Genomic DNA, 16,974 nt, shown 5'->3' on the forward strand with positions numbered 1-16,974 from the left:
GTAGAAGCTGCAGTTGTATCTGACTTGAAATTGCTTGATGCTTATATCTGATGCCCTTAGTGGAAGCTTTGTCAGTACCCCAACACTAGTGCCCTTTACATTTGAAAGAGCAATCCATTCAGTCCACTTTCTTTCCTAGTAATGAATTTCGTGTACTTATCCACTTTCTTTTCAAAAGCTGTTTTGGATCCTGTTCTGAAGAATCATACATCAAACTAAGGTCTAACCAATATCAGACTATTTTTTTCCCTCTCTCTCCTTTGCACAAACCCCAAAAAGTGATGGGCCAATGTAGCTTTTCTTGTGTGTTTTGGAGGCGGAAGGAAACATGATTCAGTAAACAGGAAGGTACTAGTTTTGAAGTGAAACCACACTGCTGAGTTAGTATGATTTTAATTACCAGTACTTTGTCTGAAATGGTTTATTTAATGTCTGCAACTGAACTGCGGTAAATACTGTGGAACAGATTGGCCTATTGTACTTTATTTAGGCTTGTTCCAATCTAAAACCTCAAAGGAGATTTAACCACTTCAAGTCCCTTATCTCATTGGAATGAAGTGGATATCTGAGGAAAACTGTTGTTCATAAATCCATGAAACTTGTTTTTCACTGGTATGTAATGCTTTAATTGTGCGAAGAATAAAACAAAACCAAGATGTTTTGGCCATTATTCTTTACTCTGAAATCAGAGCCAAAATCCAAGCCCACGTGAATGCAGCAATGTGAGGAAAAACTGTGAGACTAATCTTCAAATGAGAAAATGAAACATTCCCTGTTTTTAACAAAAATGCACAATTATTAATACCCTTTTCTTTGCAATAGGCTATCGCTCCAACAAAAATGCCTGAAGACTTGACTGACGATGAACTGGAAGGGTCTGGCACAGATTCTGAAGAAGATGATCTTTATTCCGGTTCTGGTTCTGGTGGTGAGCATTCTCATTGTGTCAAATAATGGTTCTGGCTGTTTGATTTAAAATGATGAATTCAGTTGCAGATGACATTCAACCGCAGTCAGTTCTTTGTAAAATAATTTCCAATAACATTACACGCTACAGACGACAGAATGACAGGAAGTTGTTGTTACTTCCATTGTCATCTTCTCTCCCTGTCTTCCACCCCCCCTGCCCCCAGCTCCCCCAGCACCACCACCCCAAAAGCTTGGTTACGTTCCAGAGCATAACTGCAGCTACAAGGAAGGAGGGAAGATTGAGTGTTATCCAACTGGCTGTTTGCAGATGTATTACATTATCTATATAGTTCTGTGACTGGGCCACCAACATGTGGGAGGCTTACCAAGAAAATGCATTGTATTGAGACTTCCAGGAAAGAGAGAAAACAGAAATCAAACGATTAACAGAAAAGGATTTTCCAGCTTCCTGTGGGATCTCCTCATTCAGTGATCTTAACTAGTTTGTTTTCTGATAGAACACTTTGTCCTCTCTCTCTTTTGATTAACATACATAGATTGGGAATTTTCATGTCCAATTACATTCATTAGCAAAGGTGAAATTTAGCCTGGATGTTCTTTCTTCCATTCCAAGCCTAGGCCTGAGCTCAAACTTTCGTTGTTCCCCTTGGTCCAAATGTCAAGCTCTGCTGGTGGGTTTTGAGATGGGGTAAGCGTGAAATCGCATTGGCAGGATTCCCTCTAGAGTCCCACCCATCATGAATTGGATGTGAATTTCCAGTGGGGCAGGTATGGACTTGGACGGGAAACTCGCCCTTGCCCCATTAAGCTTTTAAGTGGCCACTGATTGGAGTCATATCTGGCACAAAGGAAGGTGGTCAGTATTGGAGGTCAGTTGCAGGACATTGCTGCAGGAGTTCTTCAGGGGAATGTCCTAGGCCCAATCATCTTCACCTGCTTCATCAATGACCTTCCCTCCATTATAAGGTCAGAACGGGGGATGTTTGCAGATGATTGCACAGTGTTCTGCACCATTCACAACTTCTCAGATAATAAAGTGGCCTGTGTCCATTTGCAACATGACCTGGATAACATTCATGCTGGGACTGATAAGTGGCATGTAACATTCATGCCACACAAGTGCCAGGCAATCACCATCTCCAACAAGAGAGAATCTAAGCATCACCCCATAACATTCAATGGCATTACCGTCACTGAATTCCCCACTATAAACACCCTGGGGTGTTATCATTGACCAGAAACTGAACTGGACTAGCCATATAAATACTGTGGCTATAAGAGCAAGTCAGAGGATGTGAACTGTGCGATGAGTAACTCACCTAGTTCACCAAAGCCTGTGCACCATCTTCAAATCAGGAGTGTGATGGAATACTCTCCATTTGCCTGCAGGAGTGCAGGTCCAAAAACAATTAGGAAGCTGGACACCATCCAGAACAAAGCAGCCCACTTAATTATCACTCCATCCACAATATTCACTCTTTCCATCACTAATACATAGTGACAGCAATGTGCAACATCTACAGGATGTACTACAGGAACTTTCCGAGTCTCCTTTGACATCAACTTCCAAATCCACTATCTCTAGAACTTCAAAGTTCAAAGGCAGCAGTGGGAACACTATCACTTGTAAGTTCCCTCCACATCAAAGACCATTCTGACCTAGAACGATATTGCTGCCCCTGGGTAATAGCATTTTGGATGCACCGACACCACATGGACTGTAGTGATTCAAGAAGATGGCTCACCACCACCTTCTCAAAGGCATTTATGCATATGTAACAAATGGTGGCCAAGTCCATGATGCACACAGCCTGTGAAAGAATACTTAAGGAGTTAGGCAAGATGCATTGATTTGATCGTGGCATAAATTAAGATTGTCCTAGTTAGCTTCCACCTGTGGGATAAAAGCAATATCTTTATTTGTAGAGATTCTTCAAACAATAGTAAAGAATATAGTCAAATATTGAATTGATCAGTTTTACAATGTTGCATCAGAAATGGATAGTAGTCTAACTGTTCCATTTTTATTTGCTTTTAGATGGCATTGTGTTTGAGAAGAGCTTTTCCAATGAAGAGCATACAACTTATCACACACTTCCTTCAACAGTTTCAAATCATTTATATTCATCAAGCCAAGTGACCACGGTTAAGACGACAAGCGAAATGACCACAACACAACATGTGCAAATTGGACCAGAACATCATGATTTCCCAGTTGTTGAAACTACAACAGAAGCCACAGTGACTGGCCCTGTATCTTCCACCATCATTTCAAAAGACACTGATATTCCCATTGTTCCTAAATTCAGAATTGTTAATTCACAACCACGTGATCTTGAACCCAAACATAATTTTACTGAAGTGACCAGTGTAAGCCCGAATGTTCATACCACATTCCCTGATGGTGGGGTTACGGTTACCAATGATGAATCCATAGCTGTCTCAAGGGTAGTTACAACAAATGAAATGATGACCGCAATGGTCAAACAATCTCCTTCAATTGATGAGGTGAGTTTAAAAATGAAGTATAACGTTTCATTGCCTCTACTTTAATTCTATGAGTATTATAGGTAAGACTGATGAGATAAGGGTGTGGATTGACACATAAAATTGTGTGATATTGTTGCCATCTCAAAGATATGGTTGAGGGAGGGATAGGATTGGCAACTCATCTTTCTGGTGTATAGGATCTTCAGGCAAGACAGGGGAGAGTGTAAAAGATGAGGTGGTATTGCATTATTAATGAAGGGGGCAGTTACTTAAGTAAGGAGGGATGATATGTTGGAAGGGTCTTCAAATGAGGCTTTGTGGGTAGATCTTAGGAGTAAGAAGGGGGAGTCACATTGTGGGGAGTGTAGCCCCCAAACAGTGAGCAGGTAATAAAAGAGTAGATATTTAGACAAGTCACTGAAGTGTGTTAAATAATAATAATAGGATAATTACATTTGGAGATTTCAACTTCCTCAACATTAATTGGGATTGTTGTAGTGATTTAGAGGGGGCAGATTTCTTGAAATGTGTTCAGAAGAGCTTTTTGTATCAATATGTAGAAGGTTCAACATGGGATGACACAGTCCTGGAGCTAATTCTGAGGAACACAGCTGGACAGATGTTTGATGTGGCACTGAGGGAGCATTTTAGTGACAGCAACCTCACACAGTACAATTTATGCTTATTATGAAAAAGGAAAAGATTGTCTGCAAAAGATGGTTTTGGATTGGGGGAAGACAGATTTTATTAGAATAAGGTAGGATCTGGCCAAAGTAGTCTGGGAACAGCTCCTTGTGGGAAAATCTATAGCAGAGCAGTGAGGGCCTTTCAAAAAGGAAATGGGGAGAGTACAGGACTAATTTCCTTTAGGGTGAAATGCAGGAACAACATGCACAGAAATGTATAGGAATGGATAAGAAAGAAAATAGAGGCTTTTAGAAGGTACAAAGGGAGCAAATCAGTAGAGATCTTTGTGGAGTATAGAAAGTGTATGGGGGAAGTTAAGAAAGCAATTAGGAGAGCAGAGAGGGGGCATGAAAAAGTGCTGGTGGATAAGATAAGGGAGAATTGCAAGATATTCTTTAAGTATATTGAGGGGAAGAAGATAACCAGAGAAAGAGTAGGGCCCATTTTGGCGTAATCTGTGTGTGGAGATGGAGGATGTTGGTAGGCTGTTAAACAAATACTTCACATTTGCCTTCACTCAAGAGAAGAAGGACAGTGGTACAGAATTTGGGGAGAGGTTTTTGTGAGGTTCCTGAACAGTTTGACATTGGAAGTGAGCAGATATCGGAGATTTTGGTGGGTTTAAAAGTGGACAAATTCCCAGACCTGGATGAATAGTAGCCCAGTCTGCTGTGGGAGGCGAGGGAGGAAATTACAGGGGCTCTGACCCATATTTTTAGTTTCTCTCTGGCTACAGAGGGAGTGCCAGAGAATTGGAAGACAACTAATGTGGTTCCACTTTTCAAGAAGGGTGGTAGAGATAAACCAGAGGATTCCAACCCTGTGAGTCTCACATCAGTGGCAAGAAAGCTATTAGAGAAAATTCAGAAGGAAAAAAATTGATCCCCAAAAGGAGACAGAGGGTGGTGTCCAGTGATGTACCACAGGATTCAGTACTAGGTCCCTTATTATTAGTGATATATAAACAATATAGATGAGTTTGAGGATGAAGATTGGCAGACTACTTAATAGTGAAGAAGGTTTTAGGTTGCAGAAGATACAGACTGGTTGATTACATAGGCAAATCAGTGGTGGGTGGAACGTAATCCTGAAAAGTGCGAGATGATGCACCTTGGAAGGAGTCACAAGACAAAGGAGACCTCCATGAATGGCAGGACACTAGGAAGCTCAGATGGACAGAGTGATTGTCTACAGATCCCTAAAAGTGGCAGGACAGGTTAATAGGGAAGTTAAGAAGGCATTCAGGACACTCAATCGTGACGTAGATTAGAAGAGCAGGAAGGTTATGTTGGAGCTGTACAAAACATTGGTTAGCCACAGCTGGAGTACGGTATGCAGTCCGGTTGCCTCGCTATAGGAAAGATATGATTGGACTGGAGAGGGTGCAGAAGAAATCCACCAGGATTTTGCCTGGGATGGAGAATTTGAGTTATGAAGAGAGGCTGGATAAGCTCAGGTTGTTATCTTTAGAGCAGAGAAGGCTGAGAGGGGAGCTGATTAAGGTGTGTAAGATTATGAGGGGAATGGACAGGGTGGATAAGAAGCAGCGATTCCTCTTAGTTGAGGGGACATAATTTCAAGGTATGGGGCAGGAGATTTAAAAGGGATCTGAGGAAAAACGTTTTCACCCAGATGGTGGTGGCAGTCTGCCTGGGAGGGTAGTAGAGGTGGAAATGTTTCAGTGCATGAGTCTGGAGTTCCAGCGCCCCTGCATCATTGATGAAAGGTATCCGCTTATGGTCAAATATTAAAGCTGTGAGCCTGGAGTCTCTGCATACTTGTGTTTGATTTTTTAGAACAATTTATTTGAGCTCTGTAACTGATGTAAAAGATTAAGGCCGGAATTTTCCAGCTCCTCATGCCAGCAGGATCTGCCAGTCTCACCAATGTAAATAGAAATTTCAATGGCTAATCCCCTCACAGGTGGAGTCCCAAGTGAAGATGGATGTGAAGTACTTATTTAATACTCTACCATTGTCGTCCGTCTCCACACACAGATTATGCCCTAATGGGCCCTACTCTTTCTCTGGTTATCCTCTTCCCCTTAATATACTTATAGAATATCTTGCAATTCTTCCTAATCTTATCCACCAGCACTTTTTCATGCCCCCTCTTTGCTCTTCTAATTGCTTTAACTTCCCCCATGCACTTTCTATATTCCACAAAGACCTCCACTGATTTGCTCCCTTGTACCTGCTAAAAGCCTCTTTTCTTTTTTATCTATTCCTGTACATTTCTTGACAGTAAGAAGTCTGACAACACCAGGTTTAAGTCCGACCGATTTATTTGATAGTAAACTCACAAGCTTTCGAGGTTTACCTCTTCGTCACCTTAAACCTGGTGTTGTCAGACTTCTTACTGTGTCTACCCCAGTCCAAGGCCGGCATCTCCACATCATTTCTTGACATCCAGGGTTCTTTGTGCATGTTGCTCCTGCATTTCACCCTTAAAGGACACAAGTTTGGCCTGTACTCTCCCCATTTCCTTTTTGAACAGCCTCCACTCCTCTGCTATAGATTTTCCCACAAGAAGTTGTTCCTGGTCTACTTTGGCCAGATCCTGCCTTATCCTAAGAAAATTTGCCCCAATCCAAAACCCTTTTTTGCAGACCACCTTTCTCCTTTTTCATAACAAACCTTTAAAGGGTACACAGATGGACACTTGAAATGTCATAATATTAAAAGTTATTGACTAAGTGCTGGAAAGTGGGATTAGTACAGATTTAATGTAGTTTTTCACTGCATTCGATGGGCCAAAGGGCCTCTTCTGTACTGTATGACTCTGTGACTGCTCTTATTGGGAGGTTAGTACTTTAATCAAAGTAACAGTTAGTTTGGGGTATGGTGGGCAGTTCCTGAGTAAATTACTTTTAATATCCTTTTGCCTTGCATGGTGTTTTTAAAAGTACATCAAAGGATAGTGGAAACTTAGGCCGGAATCTTTGAGCCTCCCTGTGTGGGAATGAGCCATTGAAATCTCTGCTTACATTGGTGGGACTGGAAGATCCCACTGGTGTGAGGAGCTTTAAAATTCTGGCCTTAATCTATTATATCAGTTACAGAGCTCAAATAAATTGTTCTAAAACAAAATCAAAGACAGTTATGCAGAAGCTCCAGGCTCGTTGCTTTAATATTAAGCTATAAGGGGATGTCTTTCTTCAATGATGTAGGAGTGCTGGAACCCCGGACTCATGCACAGAAACATGCCACAATCTAGCCTCAAAAATAGCCGCCTAGATCAGGAAGCAGAGATTCACATTCAGTACACGTGAATACATCTTGTAAATATTAAAATGCCCTTGTGGACCTTGTGGAACCTCTTATGTTGAAATACCCTCGTAGTATATAAAATAACTTGGATTGAATAAAATTTTTGTTCATTCCTTAATAGTTTCATTGGTTCATTTAGGTTCTGGACATGGGGCAAAATGACAGTGATATCTACCTCATCGAGACAATAGAAAGCGATATAGCTGAAACTCAAAATCAAATGCCAGATTCACAAACTTTAGATGAAACCCCAGAGGAAAAATCCCCACATGACGCCAGTGCATCCAGAGGCTTCCTGGAAAGAAGTGAAGTATTGGCAGGTATGCATGTTGCTCTTTAACAGCCACTATTTTTTAAAGCAAAACATAAGTACTGAAACTGCTGCAAATACACATCAGTTTGTTAGCATATGTAAAGAGAAACAACGGGCAGGATTTTCCAATCTTTCCAGCTGAGAGGATCTTCCAGTCCTGCTGAAGTTGACACCCTCTCCCCCGCGGTGGGTTACCCAATGGCGTGAGCCATACAAAAATGCCATAGACTTTGCGGGACCAGGACAGCCCCGCCGGCAGCCAGTGGCAGGTCACCAGAAACCACACTGCCAGGTGGCCGCAAAATCCCAGCCAATGCCTTTGCACTTTCACATGTAACCCTCTGGCCAGAATAATTAGGCAGATTTGAAATAGCAGTTAGTTGGTGACAGCATTGCTGCCTCACAGTGCCAGGGTCCTAGGTTCACTTCCAGACTCGGGTCGCTGTTTGTGTGGAGTTTGCACATTCTTCCCATGTCTGCGTGGGTTTCCTCTGGGTGTTCCGGTTTCCTCCCACAGTCCAAAGAAGTGCGGGTTAGATTGATTGGCCATGCTAGATTGACCCTAGTGTTAGGGGGATTAGCAGCGTAAATGCGTGGGATTGCAAGACTAGAGCCTGGGTGGGATTGTGATTGGTAGAGACTTGATGGGCCAAACAGCTTCCTTCTGCATTGTAGGGATTGTACGATTAGATATAGCACTTGGGGTGAAGGGGATCAAAGGATATGGGTGAAGGCAGGATCAGACTATTGATTGGGATAATCAGTCATGATCACAATGAATGGTGGAGCAGGCTCGAATGGCCTCCTCCTGTTCTATTTTTCTATGTTTATAGTTCTGCTGGGGGGATCAATGCTGCGAGTGTTAACCTATTCTCTTTTTGGGTGCTGACAAGCCTACTGTGTGTGTCTGACATTTCAGTGTGTTTTTAACCTCTGCTTTAAAAATGCATTTCTACAACTCTAGTGCGCTTAATTATTGCCTAGCATTTCTATATCTAGTAACACAAATATTAATTTAGCAAAGATTTCCACTAAAGGGTTTCTTAAAGATTAAAGTGCAGAAGAATTTCTGTTATCCAGCATGTTCTGGGAATGGGTGGCGCCAGTTAATCAAAAATTCCACTGAACTAAATTGCAAGCTGAATTCCTCATTTTAATTGAGTGAGAAAGCTTCTCACATCATGCCAACAGTGATGGTGATGTGGGTATTGCAGTCTCATGAGAAGTGTGGGTTGAGTGTGTGAATCGAGTGAGCTGCACCAAGTAAACATGGTGCTACAGAACAGCGGGAAGCTGAGGCTAGAGTGAGGGCAGGCCGCGGACAGCAACCAAACTTCAGAGTCGCACAACCCTCTGAGAGAAAACAAACCTCCTCCTCACTGTCATAAAAGGGTGACCCCAAATTTTAAAATAGTGCCCCCTGTTCATTCAGCAGTGGGGATACTTCAGTTGCAAGCAATAAAAGAACTAACTTCACAAAGTAAATCCAAGAAAAATGTTTAGTAAAAAACTTCATTACTCCAACACTCAGGCCACACCCTGTGCCACACCAGCTCTCCACAATCCCCATCTACTTTCTATTTATACTAGGTCAGCTGGTCAGCTGATCACCACATCATTGATTACATTGTCTACCTGGTCAGGTGACCCTCACAGCATGTTACCATTGGTTTCATTATAATGCTACCTAGTTCTGGATTCACTCACCAGAGGAAACATCCTGTCCACACCCGCCTTGTCATTACCATTCAGGATCTTATAAACTTCGAACAAGTCATCCCTCACCCTTCTGAGCTCCAGTGGAAACAAGTCCATTCTGCCTAACCGCTCCTCATAAGACAACCTGCTCATTTCAGGACCAGGATTTTCCGTCTTTCAGGGAACTCCATTGCAGGGGCATTGCCTTTGGCAGGATCAGACAATCTCACCAGTGGCCAGAAAATCCTGACCCAGGTATCAGCCTATCTAGTTGGGTGTAATCAATTGGACCAAGTGGCCATCAAAGCTATCTTGTCCAGCCTGTGGCCGTCAAAAACAGGAAGGAGTTTTAATCAATCAACGTCCAACCTATCTGCGACCATTCAATACCAGTCCTCCATGTGTGTGGCTGCTTTTGGGGGGCCACCCATGCTGCCTATGGGCTCTTGCCATTTCCACATGCCATAGCTGTTCCAGCCCACACACGCTTTCGGGGCTGGATCCTCACTGATCGGGAGTACCTTTCAAGATCTGGCTGATGACACTAGTTAGAAACTCACACTACAACTGGGGAACAATAGATTACCTGCCCACAGTGGTGACTGGCCCACAGTGGTGACTGGCCCACTGAAGATCAGGTTCGACTGTCCAGACCTTTCCAGCAGAGAATTGCTCGGTGAGGGCTTCCAGGATCATTGTTATTTGGTGTGCTCTCCACAACCTAGTGCAGCAGAGAATATAGGCCCTGCAGGCAGAGGACATGGATGACCCTCATTCGTCTTTTGATGTGGAGGAGGAGGCAGCGCAGACAGGACAACAGGTCGAGGCACCTGCATCAAAGAAAGAGCCATGGAGAGATGTGCAAAGGAAGCTTGTGAGAACATCATTCATACCTGCTTCCAGCGCACATGATGCCTTCAAATGCCTGTTGTATCAGAACAACAACTCACATGGCCACTACATGTCATCACGCTTAGTACTTACAGCATTTAACCTTCCATTCACATTGCTCCAACCATGGAGAGGGACAGAGTCCACCTTCTCTGGCACAGTTATGCAGATGAAGGTGCAAGGATTCACATTACAAGTGAGAAGACAACACTTGCTGCATAAATGATGCAGAAATCAATACACAAAACCTATTTACTGAAACACATCCACCAATCTTTTTTATTCATACATGAATATGGGCATCGCTGGCAGACCAGCATTTATTGCCCATCCCTAGATGTGCCTGAGGTGGTGGTGGTGTCCTTGTGCTCAATGTAACCACTAATTCTACCCTGGTGCATTTGGATGTCCTTTCTAATGTGCCTCAGAGTGGGCTGATGAGATATGGACTTGGCATCTGCAGCTGAGGTGGAGGCAGGTTGCTGAAGGTAGTGCCCTGTGGCCTGAGATGATGTTAGTGATCAACTCCTGGGTGCCCGCAGCCTGAAAGGCCCCAACACGCGAAGGGGTTCCTGCAATGGTGCAGCTGCCTCCATTGTGGCTGCATTTACTGGAGGTGATCAGCTCACTGGCAAGAGAGCTGAGGAGCACCAGTCCACCCTTGGAGAGTCTTGAGAAGAGCCCCTGGTTGTAGTTAGCGGCCATTTCTCCTCCCACAGTACACAATGGCTATCTACAAGAGATTGAGAGATACCTGTAGGTGAGATCTGGAGCCTCAGCCCTTCTTGTCTAGCCACTGTTGCCTCGAGCTCTTGGCCAAAACAACATTGTGCAGATCTGCGCACGTATCAAAGGGCAATCTGGTGTATGTGGCTCTTGATGAGGGTCACCAACCTCTCAATGGAGGTAGCCATGCGATAGCACACTAAAGGCCTGCATAGTCTCTTCCATCATCTGTGCATGGCTGTGCATTATTCCACCCGACATTCCCCTGACTCCCACTGAAACTCCAGTAGGTTCCATGTTCGTGCAAGCCTGACTGGGGTCCTTGCCAGCTTGTGACAGCGAATCGAACCATGAACACATACGCACCGACATGAACAAATCTGCACTTGTGGAGTGTGAAGGAATGATGTGATGCTAGATCCCTCCTCCTCCTTAGAATTCAAAGGCAAAAACCTGTACAAGACAACTGAAACAATTATGGCTAAAGTCTTTCTGTTTCCACTTCCCATCCATGCCTAATGGATGTTTTGAGCTTGGTGTCTGCATTTTTCCTCCCGGTGCAGGCACCAAGCTCGAAGCCTCCTCACTTGCTTCACACCACACTCTGACCTTGCCATCTACTGTTGCCTGGCTGCTTTACTCTCTGGGTAGATCAACAGTCTCCACCTCAGAAGATGTCAGGGTTGGATGTCCATCACACCTCTACCCGTCTTCAGCCTCTCTTTTGTGTGTGTGCCCTTTTCAGTGAGGAAGGGAACGTTAATCTCCACACAATGACCAGCTGATCCCCAAATCAGCTGGTGTCCCTTTGACTCATGAGGGGGGTTTATCCATATCTCATCAATCTGCTCACTCTCACAGGATTTGGAAGGTGCTGGCACTAAGAGGCAGATATTGACGCCCACATGGAGCCATTCCTTTTGAGGCAACTGCTCCTGCCATACAAAATTCTTTTGCCTACCACGCTTATCCCTCCCCATTTTGAGACTCATTGCATCTTGTCCACATGAACGCAAGAGCACATTCTGAGCATTTAGTTACACTCGCTCTGGCAGTGGAGGCCATTGACTCACTTGCACTCATGTAACTCAAACTTCCATCTAGGCTTCCTTGGTCAGACAGAAGAGTTGCTTCTTCCCATGCAGGGGGAACAGAGCCTCCTGCTATTCCTTACAGAATGGGAATCCAAGGGAGGAATTGCTGAACTGTGAGGCAACCCTTTGTCTACTCTGTGAGATGCTCCTCCTCGCGTTTGTCTCTAACATTTCATTGTTGGTGCTCTGCTGGCTGGAGTTTGATCATTCTTCTGGGACAGCACGTGAGGAAAGCTCTTCAGGGACCACAGTCTCTCAGTGGCTCCCACGGCGATCCTGGATCCTCATTCACACTGCAGTAGGGCTGGCTGCTGTTTTAAAATGTTTCCCGCAGCTGCCTTCACATCCTCTGAAGCTGGGATCGGTACCTTCCTTCCCACCCCAGCAATTGAATGATCTGATCTCACTCTTCCACCTTGTCAATTGGCCGACAGCTTGCAATTGCTTTCAGCCTGCCACTTCAGCTCCAGCCGGCAATTCACCCACTGCCGGGAGTCCCTGCCAGGACCCACATTGGTGAGATTAATTTTTGCAGATTGTTTTAGATTTGAGCAACAGACATCAATGTGTAGATAAAGGCAATTAAAGTAGCAGGTGGCAAAATAAAAGTTGCAGTAAAGCAAAATTTTCCATTGCCATTTAGAGTTGTTTTCTGCTTTCGCAAGATGTGAATTGGCAGATCAATTGAAGGTCTTGTAGGAAAAAAAAATACAGTCAAATATAGATAATTTCAACTGCAGTAGTAAATGGATTTCATTCCACATATATATTGATTTCCCTCCCTGGTCAACTGAAATTTGCTGGTCTACAATGCTACCATTTGCCTTTATAATTAGCAAATTGACTCATGCATTGTTTTGAGGCCGGACAATTGAAACAAATTCTATTTTGCTGAAATTGACAAATGAATAGATAACTGAACAAGGAAAATGAGCCAGCTGGTATCACACTTCAAAATCTTAGCATTCCGAGTTTGAGCAATTTGTGAGAACTGGGCACAGGGGTGGCATGATGGCACAGTGGCCAGCACTGCTGCCTCACAGTGCCAAGGACTCAGATTTGATTCCAGCCTCGGGTCACTGTTTGTGTGGAGTTTGCACAATCTCCCTGCATCTGCATGGGTTTCCTCCGTGTGCTCCAGTTTCCTCCCACTGTCCAAAGATGTGCAGGTTGATTGGCCATGCTAAATTAACGTTAGTGCCAGGGGATTAGCAGGGTAAATATGCGGGATTATGGGAATAGGGTCTGGGTGGGATTGTGGTCAGTGCAGACTCAATGGGCCAAATAGCTTCCTTCTGCACCATAGGGATTCTATGTTAGACTTAATTGTAACTTCTATGCAGTGAAGAAAATTACTGTAGAGGGTTCAATATGAATATTTGACAGTAAGGTTCAATGTATTTACTAAATAATAGTTCCACACACTGATGATTTAGATACCCTTTTGAGCGGTCATTCAAATGGGGAGAGGCGCAGGCTGATAGGACGAGGGAAATTAAGTGAAAAAGTCTTTGTTCAATTCCTAAGAAGCAAAACTTATGCCTCTTGTCCTTAAAATAAAATTGAAATGCTAAAAGAGGTGAAAATGTTTGAAAGAAAGGCAATGATTTGGCATTTGGTCCTTTAAAATTTTTATTTGTTATTTCAATTGGACTCTCCATATGCATTCTTACCAACAGTCCTGTTTGAAAACCCTGTCATTTCCAGTTCACAAAACTACCTCTTTACTTTTCTGCTTTCTTCCTCATGAGTCAAAATCTGAGAACCAGGAGAACAAGAAACATTGGAGATTATTACTGTGAGGTGATAGATCTGATAGATGTTTTGTATGCTGTTGCAATTTGATGTCAGTGTATTTTGTGACTTAGCACGAGGAAATTAGAACTCGGACGATTTTTCACCATTATAGAAACCTTTCAAATATAATTATTAATGCACTTTGATAACATTGATTTTGTTTTGTTCCATTATTTTAGCTACTGTTGCTGCAGGATTTGTGGGACTTGTGCTTGCTGTTCTGCTGGTGGTAGTGTTGGTGTATCGAATGAAAAAAAAGGACGAAGGAAGTTATACATTGGATGAATCCAAGCAGCCAAATGTAGCCTACCAAAAGCCACAACGTCAAGAGGAATTCTATGCATAAATATATTTTTAAAAGTTCTGTATCAATCTTTTATGCAAAGTGAACATTTTCTTTTCTTTTTCTTGCCTGGGTTAGAAAGTGAATTGGAAAAATGCCGGTCTAACTCTATTGCCATGACGATTGTATTTTTGACAGCTCTGAGGCAGACAGAAGTTATATATTTGTGTAATGTTTGACATTTGGCTTTGTGGGTGAAGAGACTCGGTTAAACTTTCACTACAATTTTTATAGAGGATATCTGCCTTCTGAAATGGTGGGGTAAAATAGATTTATTTTTAAATGAGAAAAGAAGTTGGTGATGTACAACACAATATTGTAAAGCCACAAACTGCCTAAACCTGTAAATTTCTATATTCTCAAAGTATTAAACAAATGGGAGGGATAGAAAGGGGGGGGCATAGAACCTTTTACCATTGTGATTTCAAATTGTATAAAAGCTGATGATATAGGTTTACATTAGAGATTCCCATTGCACTTGGCTATATATTTTGTTTTATTGTTGTGTTTTGCAGCTCATTGAAAAAGATGCATTTCATTTTTTAAAAAGATTTAGTAAGTTGAATCATTCCTTCAGTTTTACGGCAATTGAAGGCTTGATTGGTGGAATGTGTCCTTTTGAAATATTTTAATTGATCAAAGTGGAAGGACAGTAGTCTGTTTCATGAGTTAAAAATATTTTTTGGTCCTGAAGCTTTCACAGCCTGTTTCCTTTATTTGTTAATGCTTCCATACTGTAACCAGTTATTGAAGCACCTGATTTACTTCTTTAGAGAGCTGGGCCTCTTGAGTTTGTGAAAAAGTAAATAAAGTTCAGTGTTCCCTCCCCAGGCACCACAATTTTTTTTGCACAGATAAGTATTTTTATTCTCCTTGACCTTCTAAATTAATTAAATAAAATTGATCTTTCTCAGATACACTTCTGTTTTCTTACTGCTAGTAAAACACAATTCCTCCAACTAATTTCACAGGCTTTATCTAAAATGCTTATATTGAGTCATTCTAACCTCCACACATGAAATGGAGTTACTTACTGAATGTGACCTGTGTAGTCCAAGTAAAGTGTCTTACAACTTGTTGTATAAATGCATTGTTTCAAAGCTGGATTTTATCCGGTGATGTGGTTCTTTCTTTTTCAGCTGCCACACAGTTTCTGCAAACTACCATAAGCATGTTGCATCCCTGATTTATATTTTTTAAAATCTAACAATTTAAAGCTGTTATGAATTTTTGAACAAATGGCTGTGTAAAGGAGACAACTGTGTACGCCTCTTGCTGTTGATGAATTACTGCCATTTTTGAGAGTTGATTAACATTCTGTAAATTTGAGTTCTAATCACAACTTGACAACTCTGCAGTTTAAGATCTACATTTTCTAATGTTAACAAAGAGTAAACCAAATATAATTATTTTTGTATGATAGCACTAGAGGTTAATCTTAACTTAGAATCATTTATGACTTGCAAAAAGGCTCAATGTCAAAAGATTTGATTGAACATGGTTTTTGTGACTTGGTGTAAGTCTGGACTTTTTCATGAATGTTAAGACTTTATCTGTAACTTCATTAATGCTTTCTATTTATTAACTGTGCAGTTTCTATACATATCAAACAATAAAAGAACACTGATACACTGATTATTGTCAAAACTTTATGAAGGTGATAGGATCCACTTAACATGAGGTCTGAAATTAAAATATTTGAGAACTGCTGTGAGGTCAAATACATAGATTTTGAGTTGCAACTCTCAGCGCCTTCAATTCTGCTATAGTTGCAGGTAATACCTATATACTACAGAGTCTCCCTTTACTCTTTCATTGTTAACTTGTAACTCAAATTTTGTAGCCTTTTAATTTAATGGGCTTTCTTTATGCAATTAAGAATTTGGGTGACGAGCTTCACATTCTTAAGGCTAGTTAAAATGGGGCAGGCTGGAAGTAAAGCAGTGACATAAATTGTGTCATTTACAAGAAGGATAGGATCTGGTTTTTGAAGAGCAACTAGCCTATCTTGGTAGTGTTGTAGGCTGTTTACTGCTTTATAAATACTATATCAATGCAGGTTACAGGTGCAATACTGAGATTGTGAGAGGCTCTGAACATATATATATATATAGCAAGTGACTTTGACGCCTGCCATTGCACCATTGTGGGCTGACTGTGTCATTTCACTATTAGATTGGAGAAGTTGTTCCTTCAAACTGCTGTTAACCATGTAATGTTTCTAATTTCTCAATTATGTCTGTATTTTAATGAAAAGAAGTGTGTATAAAGGAACTAAGAGGATGTAGCTTGTTCCGTGTCTAGCCCGAGTGTAGAGGTAGAGGTGGAGGTGGTGGGCAGCTTGTTCTGGACATTGATTCCTTAAGTTCTCTGATTATGATGCATCAATCTCAGGACATATTAAATGGCCATCAGGTGATAACATGCTACTCTCTCTTGCAGAAAGTGAAAAATAACATGTCAGACTAATGCACGTAGGTTAATATTACTTAGCCAGATTTAGTTTCCTGATTAATTGCGGAGACTTAACACAGCAGGGTATAATGTGGAGGTTATATATCTCGATACATTCTGTTTCTTGACATCTGAAAAGTGACAGAACTTTTAAATGAAGCAATCAGACCTACTTTTCGGAACATCTTCACAATATAATGGGGAAATAAATTCCAATAAACCTCCAGATCTGAACCTTAGCCATCATGACTGATATATACATTGAAGCACTTTTTCTACCAT

General features: G+C 41.9%; 1 protein-coding gene across 1 annotated transcript in view; it reads left to right on the forward strand.

Moving 5' to 3' along the window:
• Positions 1-15,873, forward strand: part of LOC145344915 (uncharacterized) — a 48,912-nt gene extending 33,039 nt beyond the window's left edge. The window contains exons 2-5 of the mRNA XM_080192234.1: positions 823-928; positions 2,969-3,438; positions 7,516-7,696; positions 14,075-15,873. Coding sequence (XP_080048360.1) covers positions 823-928; positions 2,969-3,438; positions 7,516-7,696; positions 14,075-14,241 — 924 coding nt within the window. The 3' untranslated portion in view covers positions 14,242-15,873. The remainder of the gene's footprint in view (positions 1-822; positions 929-2,968; positions 3,439-7,515; positions 7,697-14,074) is intronic.
• Positions 15,874-16,974: the final 1,101 nt, after the last annotated feature.

Source organism: Carcharhinus amblyrhynchos, chromosome 7, assembly GCF_965287045.1.
Source record: "Carcharhinus amblyrhynchos chromosome 7, sCarAmb.v2.hapA, whole genome shotgun sequence".
Classification (NCBI taxonomy): domain Eukaryota; kingdom Metazoa; phylum Chordata; class Chondrichthyes; order Carcharhiniformes; family Carcharhinidae; genus Carcharhinus; species Carcharhinus amblyrhynchos.